Here is a 10,438-nt window from a genome sequence, read left to right as displayed (position 1 = left end):
TCTTTCGTAACATTAGAAATGTCTACTGTCACTTTTGATGAATTTGATGCTTGATGCTTATTATTTTTATATTAATATTTATTATGTTTTGGGGTGAAGCCACATGATATCAACAAGGCATGTATAAATCTACTGGACCAGCATAAACAAACAAACATACATTTTAATTTATATATTTATAAGCAAATGCAGTTGGAATCTTTCGAGCAAATAATCTTACAATTGTCTCGTTCAAAACCTGAATGACTTAAGAAGTCAAACTGACATAATTTGATTGTTTTTTGGCAGACAGGTAATAGTACAGCTCATGTTTACCACAGCAGCAGACCAGGTGAGATGTCAACAGCACAACATGTATCATCTGCCACCTGTCTGCAGCCTCGCCATCAATATTCGACCTGATGCCTCATGGCAGCGCGTACCTTTAACTCATCACTCAAAAGCAAGTGTTTCTCCAGCTGTTCCAGAGACTGTATGTTAGTGTGAAGATGCAGATGTTTGACCACACCTGGCAGCTGTCCCTCTTCCCCCTTGTACACCGTGCTTCCCTCCTGTCCAAGCACATGCAGCTCTACCCGGCTCCCCTGCAGCTCATACGGATATGGGGAATCCTGGTGACTGAGATGAGCTATGTGTTTTCCCCCGGAGTCTCCTGTCCCTCGAGGAGCCACGCTGCCTTCCCATTTTCTCACAGTCACTTCCTCTCCTGTCAACCTGGGAATGTGCTGGCAGCTGTCAAGCCACGGAGACACTGAAAACGTTTCCCGTGTGACAGATATAACAACTCGGGGAAACCATTACTGTTCCTGTATATCATACACTTGCCATTACCTGGCACAAAGGACGGTGCTGCAAGTCAGACTTTTAATCTCCCACAGCCCTCTGTTCATTTTAGAGCAGTTCCCACCTGGTTTCCATGGCATCTGTCCAACTCACAGCAGGAAAGGAAGCAGATCTCGGCAGTGCTGAGTTCGCCCTCTTCTGGACGGAAGTAAGGGCTCCAATAAGCCTTGGTCTAATTAGCCGTGCTGTCAAAACATTTCTGCACAAGTCTTTTTAGAAAACTCTACTGAATGCTCACACTGAACTATTCCGAGGGAAGATTTGTTCATTTGGGCTTATGTTACACTGCAGCTCGCTGCCATTATGGGGGAAAGCGAATGAAAAGGTCAAATGATAGTAAATTCAATCCAAAAAGGAACCTCTTAACACAGTTCGGACAGTGCCCCACATTCACCTTTGCTTAGAAAAAGACATGACATAAACCGACTTTCCCATTGAACTATCTGATCACAGCCAATTTGGCTCAGTGTGATAATAAACACATTTTATCAAATGATTTTGATTATACGTACAGAACTGCGGGTTTCCAAACATTCAAAACTCAGTGCAGTTTTAATCCTTTTTCTGAACAATTTGAAATAATAGAGTTAAACATATAAAGCAAGCACCTTTTATTTGTTTGAACAGATACATAGATTTATATTGTACACTTTTTTTGCTATTTTGTGTTCATATACATGTACTAACCATGGTTAAAAAAGGCAACCGTTAATGGAAACAATGGCAAGTATACAATACAATTAGCAAACATATCAAAATCAGTTTTTACAACATTTTTAGCAACCAATTCTTTCTATTGGTCTGCCATAGTGCAAACTGTTTGGTTTGAAGACAGGGTGTTAGCGTGATGTTAACATTCATTCTTACAGTTCCGATGTCTCTGTCTCGAACACATTTCAATGTGTAGACAGCATTCACAGCACCTCTGCTTCAAGTCTTTCTGTCCCCTAATAACAATCTCAATAATACTTCAAGTGTGTAGGGCTGTTCGACAGATGAGTAGTGGACAAAAGCTACAATTAACAATTTGATCGGTGTGTTTATTGCAATATGGAAGTTTGCGTCAGATAACTGTATTCAAGCTCTGTTCAATGTTCAAGAGTCCCTCTCTGTTTATCTTCTTAAATAAGCGCACCTGTTACAGCTGTTACAGCAAAGATCTAAATTATTGTATTTTGGCGTGGTTGCATAATACAATGTTGTCTGCGTATCCTAATGAGAGTATTGTGAACAAGGTGAAAACATGAATTAAAGCAGAGAATGTCTTCCATTTCAAAAGTGTCCATTCCCAAGCCCAGCCAGTATGGCATTCCTTTAGTACATCCATGTAACATTGGACTCCTGTAGCAGAGATACTGATTTAGAGGAAAATGACAAAAAACTGAAGCAGTGCCCAGAGAGTGAGTGAGTGTCCTTCTATTGCACAGTGTCTTGCGGAAAGCACTGATAGTGGATGGTGGATGGTGTGATCGGATGTCCGGGTTATGAGACGGATCAAGTCCTGTCTGGGCACTGGTTCACGAGCAGCCACAGCGATCTACTACCATTGAGGGGATCTTGCCATAGATGATCTGCTCTTTGCCGTTGAAGTAAAGCATGTTGATGGGAGACATCTTGGTGGGGGTGCAGCAGGGCCCGGCGGTGCCTCGTGGATTGGCTTTGTTCACCAGATGGGTGTGGGGATATTTCTGCAGGTGTATGTAGTCGCATTCTCCTGAACAGTAATTCGCCTTATAGCGTTTTGGAGCAATAATCCAGTCCCAGCCAAAGTCCTCGAAGTCCACAGTGAGAGGGTACCGGCAGCATCGAGACTCTGATGAATTCTCGTCGCAGTCCAATCCAGAGTCCCTCCGGATTCGCTTTGGGGCCTCTGAAATTTTCACCTCCATGAAGGGGAGCTGGGAGTGAAAGAAACCAAAGAGCCAGTCTTTCAGTTTACTGTTGGTGCTTTCCGCTTGCCAACTCCTGGTCTGACCATAAAGTAGCTTTGTCCAACCATTAATGTATGCTAATGATTCTGGTTCCAATTCCACTTAATGATTATTATTGCTTAATGGTGCCATTAAAGATTTTTTCAATTCTATTTGCAGTTACAGCCCCCAGGAAATCATGAGATCATTTCTGATATCAGCAGAACCAATATGCAAACATAAATGTAAAACTTTTTTTTATGGAATTTATATTAAATAAAAATACTAAAACAATCTTTTTTGTAAAGTACGACTTAGTGATACAAGTTTAAATGTAAGATAATTTAAGTTTCACGAGGGTTAACTTTAAATTTTTTTTAGTTTGTTTCTTGTTAGACATGGCGAAGGTAACTTTAGATTCAATAAGACACATTGTTTCACTAAAATATAATTTATTTAAAACAAAGTATTGTAGAACTAAAACCATCTTAATAATTTCTCATTAGTGCCATTCACAACAATTACTGTTGGCAAAGTTCTGTCTAAAATTGGTTATATTTTATAAAAACGCATACTTGGTAACCAGAACAGCTGAACTCACCAGTCCATCCTCTCCAGGCTCAGCTGAGGTGACGGCCAAGTCGTTTCCCTTCGCGTCATACGCGTTTATCTCAATGCCCCAGTTGGTCTCCGGTTGTCTTAACCACACCGTCAGCACCTGTTTTACGTCTATACTCTGCCAAGACGTCACTCCTGCGTTCACATCGATCTTCAAAGATCGTATTCGTATGTGCCTTCCTCCGTCCGCGACGGGCGTCAGTCGTGATATCTGTAAGAAGACGGTGGTCGCTTCTTCCGCGGGTCTCAGATGAACCCACAGCTGCGCTCTAACGATCCGGTTCACTTGGATCTTCGGACTGAAGGAGAAAAAACAACACGTCGGTTTCCGATCTACTTGAACGATGGGGTCAGCTGAAAAAAGAGAAAGAGCGATTATAGGGACTGTATATATGATTATATATCTGCTGTTTTCAGTGACAGTTTTATTATTAAAGCGGTTCATGATGTGGCGCACTGATATAAACTGAAAAATTACGTTTTAAAGAAATAACGTTGACTACACCCACAAAATACAATACATTACAGACATAAAGCAGACAGTTCTATGTAAAAAATTGATTGACTATATACATATAGTTTAGATATAGGCTATAGTTATTTATATCAAAAATACCTTAAACGGCATTGCGGAAGGAAACATTTATACTTTTAAAAACTAATGGATTTGGCCATACTTATAATGTATATATGATAATACGCATTTTTTTTACCTAAAAAATGCCTGAGATATAACCAAGGTTCAACTACAGTTTGTAAATGTCACGTGTGGTAATGGTGAAAACATTTTCCTCTGACCGACCGACTTCCAAGTTCAGCGTGCGTAAAATCGGTTCAGCAAGGCTGATAAAGGAGCAAACCAAACCCTTTAAAAAAAATCAGTAAGCGATAATTATTTTAGCATTAACTGTGCATTTAATGCACAATAGCCGAAAAGGGTCTCTCCAAGTATCTACCCTATGTTTTGTCCATTGTTAAGAGGATACATCTACTTAAATAAATCTTTGAAATATACGATCCTTACGCTCTGTGGCCATGGTCATAATGGTCTCTGTGGTGATATGTTCATCATCCTCTTCCACAGCTCCATTCTTACTGTCATCCCCCAGAACATCGTACTGATCCAGAAGTTGTTGCAAAGGCGGTGCTTTGGGTAACAGCTGCTTGACCACATCCCGGCTGATGTTTGGAGCCTGTTTGAGTCGGAGTTTGCTAAGAATTTGGGACTTGATGGCATGCAGTCTCATCAGCTTGCTGTGTTGTCTGAATTCACATGTGGAACACTGTTCGCTTTCCTCCGCGGCTGTGGAAGGCTGCTGGGGCGCCGTTATATCTCCATGACCCACTGAACCATATGCAATTAATACACTTAGAGAAATTAAAACCTGTGTAAAATGCATGTTCCAAAGCGTGCTAAAGGATGTTTGCGATGTTTGATCTGATTTGCTATGCAAATGAACCTCACCACGCACCGGACAAGTAGATGTCATGCTTAAATTCGACAAGGCTTTTTATACTGCAACTTTGGCCACTCTATTGTGTCGTAAGATTCAATGATTGGCTGAGCTGGCAACAATAAACCTAATGGACAGAGCTGGACTTCTTTCATAGTTCTTAAAGAGGCATGACACATCTTAGAGGAGTCGTGGAATAATCAGCTGGACTTGAATACAAATTATGCACATGTATGTGAAAAACACGCATATTTAGTATACCATTTCAGTGCGTGCATCTAGGCTACTCACTATCCAAACGCATCTGAACCCTAATGTGAAGGCTAGATGTGGCATTTATGCATATGAAATCATAACAGATTTTTAAAAAATCTTAACAGTACATTCATGCATTAATTTTTCCTATGTCCTATATTATGTGGTAGCCTGTAGTATTTGAAAGATATGTGTTTGGATAATATTCACGTTGATTCTGTCAATGCAACGAGATTTAATTTCAAACTACATATGTAAAGTTTTAAACGTATGATATCAATTAATCACAATTAATCTTTGTCCAACACTCCCTCATAGCTGCAGTTCTTAAGTTTTTTAAGACCCGTGGGTAAGATACATTGCGCCATCTTGTGGAATACATTGTGGAACGCAGGTGAGGTATTTCCCTGACCTTCTAATTTTTGCACAATTATCAGTAAAAAATATACACATAAAGATAGTAAACGTGGAAAATTATTAAATAAATATATACTAAAAAATAAAATTATGATATGCAACTTCTAGTATACATTAGAAGTTATAGTTGTGTTGGATTATGGCAAGAAAATAAATCCTGATTAAAATGTCCATTATTATGGTGCTCTGGAATGCTTAATTCTGATTGGCCAGCTGTTGTGCATGTCAAAACAGATTTTCCCTGCACTACTCCACTGTTTTTCTTCTTACATAATAACATAGTTTCACCTCAAATAAATATTTCATGTCTATTTATTTATTTGGCAAGGAGCCGGTAGGAGAATAAGGAGCAGGAAAATGTGCAGTCAACTTTTTCAAGGCCATACAAGACTGCTTGGAGTCTGGGAACATTTAGTGATAATGAGCTGATGAAAGGGCATTATCCCGTCACTTATATCTTCGGTTCAGTTCAGTCTAATATTGTGAAGATAAAAAAGGAAGAATCGAAGATATCTTCCTTTATTAAGTTCCAATGGACTTAGGATAATACCTAACATGGTATAAAATGATCTAGCCTGAAATTATCGTGCTTGTTTGTTTGATGGTTTTTAATGTAACACGCTTCCTTAAATTGTTGGTTATTGCGGTATATTTATGAAATGTAAATGTGTTTCAACAAAATATATTTTTGCAAATTCAATTAACATTTTCTTGGTAAGCATACAGAACTCACAAATTTAAGAGTCTGACGAAACCTTCACGGAATTAACTATTGAATCACATTTGTGTGACAGCAAGAAATAGCCCATTCTCTTTCTATATGCTGTAGTCTATGACAAAAAAAAGCGTTTATTTTTCATATAATAGATTGTACATCTCTAGGGTGGTCTGTCATGAAAAAGTTTGGGAAACCCCTCTGTTAGAAATCTTTATCTATAGTATTAGTGAAAACAGTCCTTCCACTAGGTGGCGATATTGTATTTAAAAACACAGCGAGGCGCAACCTGTGTCTGAGTGCGTTGCAGTAACCTATTTTACCCAGTTTACAAACAAACTTTGAAGCAAGGATATCATAGACTAAGTATGCCCGTGAATAGAAACGGAAAGAATTTCCCAGCTTCAAATTCAGTCATATATAGATGGCCATGACTGAATGGACAGAGAGAAATGCAAAAACAACACGGATTAATGCGCTGTTGAGCGGCTTCGCTGTCCTGTCATTGCAATGAAACTGAAACGTTATCAGTGTATGTGGACTCCGGACGCACATGACATGCTGAATTCTGACCCGACTTACCCCACAAGAGCAAGTTCATCACCATGCTTTCTCACTCTCCTGTGGAGTAATCGAGACTGGTTTAGAGGAGGAAGCTTCTGCCTGTTAATACTGTGCATTTATGCCAGTTTTCATTTTAAAGAACGCACTCCGATATGGATTAAATTATTCTTCGATTTTAATATCCATAATATTGACGCTCGCAGCCTGCTGTCCGAATAGGTATGTACCCACACTGATTATATCATTAGAATCTGCACTTTTAATATCACGATATAAAACAGATAATCGTGCATTCTATAAAACCAGGAAAAGCATTTGTCTTGACCTTGAGGGTTTATTGACACAAACGCGACCATGGAATTTACTCGAAAAAAGATTTCCAGACGTGGCTGTCGGCTGTCTTTGGCTGCTGTGCATTAAAGCCTACAATGGGTTCGCGTATCAGACGAAGAGAATATTGCCGAGAGTAGCCTAATAATATTATTGTTAAAAATATTAACTATTTTAGCGCCCAAAAGATTTTGTAGATTTGGAATCCACAAAATCAACATGTTTATATTCTAAATGCGGTATATTCTAAATTCTAGATGTTGGTATCTGTGCAGAAAAAGGAGTCGGCTTTCGTTGTGAGGAGAAGTCTGTTAGGATTAGCTGTTAGGATATGCAGCGTTTCTGGAGACAGCACGAGACAAATATTCTAATAGCGACGCCCGAATCGTTCTTTTGAGTCGGATCATTTGAACGATTAGGTTGAACCAGTTCACAAAATCGATTTGTTCGAAGACCGAACTGAATTAGTCCGAGCGGTTCTCCAGTCTAAAACATCCCAACCAACTGAATCCGATTCGGAGTGAGTCGAGAACTGATGGAAGAGCATTTTAGTGTGAACTGATGTCACTGATGAGGCTAAACGCAGATTTAAATTTAGCCAAAATTTTACTTGTAAAACGTTACAATCACGTTTGATATATGCATTTGCTATAGTCTACATAATTATAATATAGTTTTGTTTTTAAGGTATTTTATAAACACAAACATTATTTTCTTCAAGTAGATATGTAGTATTGTTTAATGTGAATATAAATTATATTTAGCTTTTAAATTAGGTCTGAAACCGAACTGGGCTAAAAAAAAAAAAAAAAAACCCTTATAAATAAAAAATCCACAATGAACAGTAGCATATTATCTGTGTGATTATGGAATTATGTGTTTGCATAAACATCCAGTGCATTTCTTTAACCGATTCTTTAAAACTACATGCTTTAACCTATTAAAGCACAGTTTTCTTTATATATATATTTCTTTATAGGAAATCCTCATTCCTGTGAAGATTTAGTCATTAAAATTGTCATGGACAAGGTTGTCAAGACACTGAAAAATAGTCATCTTGAAAATATATATTTAGCCAGGCGAAGGCGAAATAACTCACATTAACCATTCATTTTCTTCACACAGGGAAGTGTGAGGTGGCTGTACATCATGGCTGACCATCTGGAGTGTCTCAACTACACTTTGCACAGAAATACGCCCTAGCTTCTTATCCATACATCATAAACCCTATAAACTTCCAAACAAGGGAATATAACCTTGGTATCTCACCATCTTTGCATCTCTTCCCCTCATTGCTTTCAAACCAATGCTACATTATTTATATCATGGGATGCATGAAATCTAAGCACAGTGACCCCACTCAGAACTCCAGCTCATCGGAGAAAGTGGATGGCAAGCCAGCAAAGCAAGGAGAGAAAGCAGTTCTAGTTTTCTCAGAGATTGGCTCCATGGAGGACCCGGTACGGGTCAGTCTGGTTCTGCTGGACTATGCCCAGAGACTCTCCGAGGAAATTGTGGCCCGGGCAGTACAACAATGGGCTGAGGTGGACAGCCGGTACAGTGACATCCCCTACATTGAGTGTGATGTGCCATAACGTTTCAACTGGATGGAATAAGGCTGGATTGGCCTGGCTTACACCCCTCCTGTTTGTAAAGGAAAGCTTTCAAATAACTTCAGGCCAGAGGAGGATCATGTCATTTTGGGAAGCTGTTCTTTTGATCTTTGAAAACAGTTTTTTTTATAGACCCATTAAGGATTCACATTAAATACACATTAAAAGTAACATTTAGAGGCCTGTTTTCTTAACTAAGAGCTGTTATTCCACAAGACTGCGTCTCTTGTTTACCCTTAAAGCAGTGGTTTAATTGGTCCAAAGGCCACAGTCATCCCAACCATATTTAGTACATACTTCATCTTTTTGCCTTTAATATTTTCATGTTCATGTGGCTCAGCACATCAGACAGTACCTCATTTTTACGTTCCATCCATCCATTGGTTTTGGTCACATTAGTGAATTTTCATTGGCAAAAAAATGTCCATTGGCAACAGTGTAGTGATGACTTTCAAACCAAGAATTTCTGTTGGTCAGCACTGAGAATTCAAGTGACCTACTTGAACCCATCTGTGGGGAAATCTTTCGACCTTGATACAAAAATTCCTAAACGTGGATTCCTATCGAAATGACTGGATTTTGCCTGTGAAAAATCATTGAAAAATGGTAAATGTGACTGCACATTTAAAGGACGCCAGCTCAGGGGTTATGGTTTTTATTTAAGGGGCAAGTGCTGGCTTCTATGGATTAATAAGTGTACATTACTTCACTGCTAAATTTTTTTTTGATATGACAGCTCTGTCAAATGTAATTCCGGGTACAAACAACTTTGTCGATACTATGGCCAGATGTTGTTTATACATGATACATGCCATGGATTCTTAAATTTAGAGGTTACAAATCATCCTTCATTCTCATGATGCCATGAAAGAATACATTCAAAAGAGAAGGATTCCCAAATTAAGCCATTAAACTATTTTGTTAATATAAGTTTTTCTTCTGTGGAGCTCAGATATACAATTCTTAAAGGCCAAGACATTATAAAAACAAACTTAGTGCTACCAGGTTGCCGAACCCCTCACTTAAAGACAAAATTCATACAGGGGAGCAAATATACCAATATCCTTAATGATTCTTAATGCAAGCACAATAACTCTTCTAATAGTGTTTCAACAGCTGCTCACCAATGCTTTTATTGATGTGATATTGGCACTTCTGGGTCTTGTGCCATGTGGTCAGGTAGGCATATATACTCCCTTTAATGATCTCCAGCACAATACAGTGACACAGTGGGGTTCTGGAAGACATTTGTTTTATCCATAGAGAAATGGATTGTTAGTGGTAATGCATAAATCTTTTAAGACAGACCTACCATGAGCTCTGATGTGGTTAAAATATGATATAAGCTCTATCACATTAACTACATAACTACAAAAAAAAAAATCTTAATTTCAAAGGTCACCCTTTCCCATAGAGCATCAGATTTCTCAAATCATTTCTATATTTATGCATATCTGAATGTTTTGCAATTAACTTCGTTTTATTTTATACTTATATTTTTTAATCTTTATTTAATATTGTGTCATTGTCATATTCAGTCATAAAATAATTATTCAGAGTGCCAAGAATGTTTTTGCTTCAAATCAAAGGTTGATGAAGCGGTTTGTTTTTGTTAATGGCTTTAAATTCTTAACTGAATAATTTTTCCGAATCCCTATGGAGAAAACAAATGAGAAAATTACTTCCAGAACCTAGGCCACAGAAGACATGGGTAGTCAC

At 38.4% G+C, this 10,438-nt stretch overlaps 1 protein-coding gene across 1 annotated transcript; it reads right to left on the bottom strand.

Annotated features, from left to right (window-relative positions):
* Positions 1-1,437: 1,437 nt before the first annotated feature.
* Positions 1,438-4,838, bottom strand: LOC132153118 (growth/differentiation factor 8-like). The gene is made up of 3 exons (XM_059562373.1): positions 4,396-4,838; positions 3,355-3,725; positions 1,438-2,741 (listed from the first exon to the last, which is right to left on the bottom strand). The coding sequence occupies exons 1-3, from the start codon at positions 4,769-4,771 to the stop codon at positions 2,361-2,363; spliced, it is 1,128 nt and encodes a 375-aa protein (XP_059418356.1). The 5' UTR covers positions 4,772-4,838; the 3' UTR covers positions 1,438-2,360.
* Between the last annotated feature and the right edge of the window lie 5,600 nt (positions 4,839-10,438).

Source organism: Carassius carassius, chromosome 11, assembly GCF_963082965.1.
Source record: "Carassius carassius chromosome 11, fCarCar2.1, whole genome shotgun sequence".
NCBI lineage: Eukaryota > Metazoa > Chordata > Actinopteri > Cypriniformes > Cyprinidae > Carassius > Carassius carassius.
The sequence above is the reverse complement of the archived record's forward strand: the minus strand, read 5'-3'. Positions and strand labels throughout refer to the sequence as shown.

Excerpts from the sequence above, each read along its gene's own strand:
- LOC132153118 (XM_059562373.1), bottom strand. The coding sequence starts at position 4,771 with ATGCATTTTACACAGGTTTTAATTTCTCTAAGTGTATTAATTGCATAT. Across the intron at positions 3,726-4,395 it reads TATGACCATGGCCACAGAGC|CTGACCCCATCGTTCAAGTA; the intron begins GTAAGGATCGTA and ends CTCTTTTTTCAG. Across the intron at positions 2,742-3,354 it reads AGCCTGGAGAGGATGGACTG|CTCCCCTTCATGGAGGTGAA; the intron begins GTGAGTTCAGCT and ends TTTCACTCCCAG.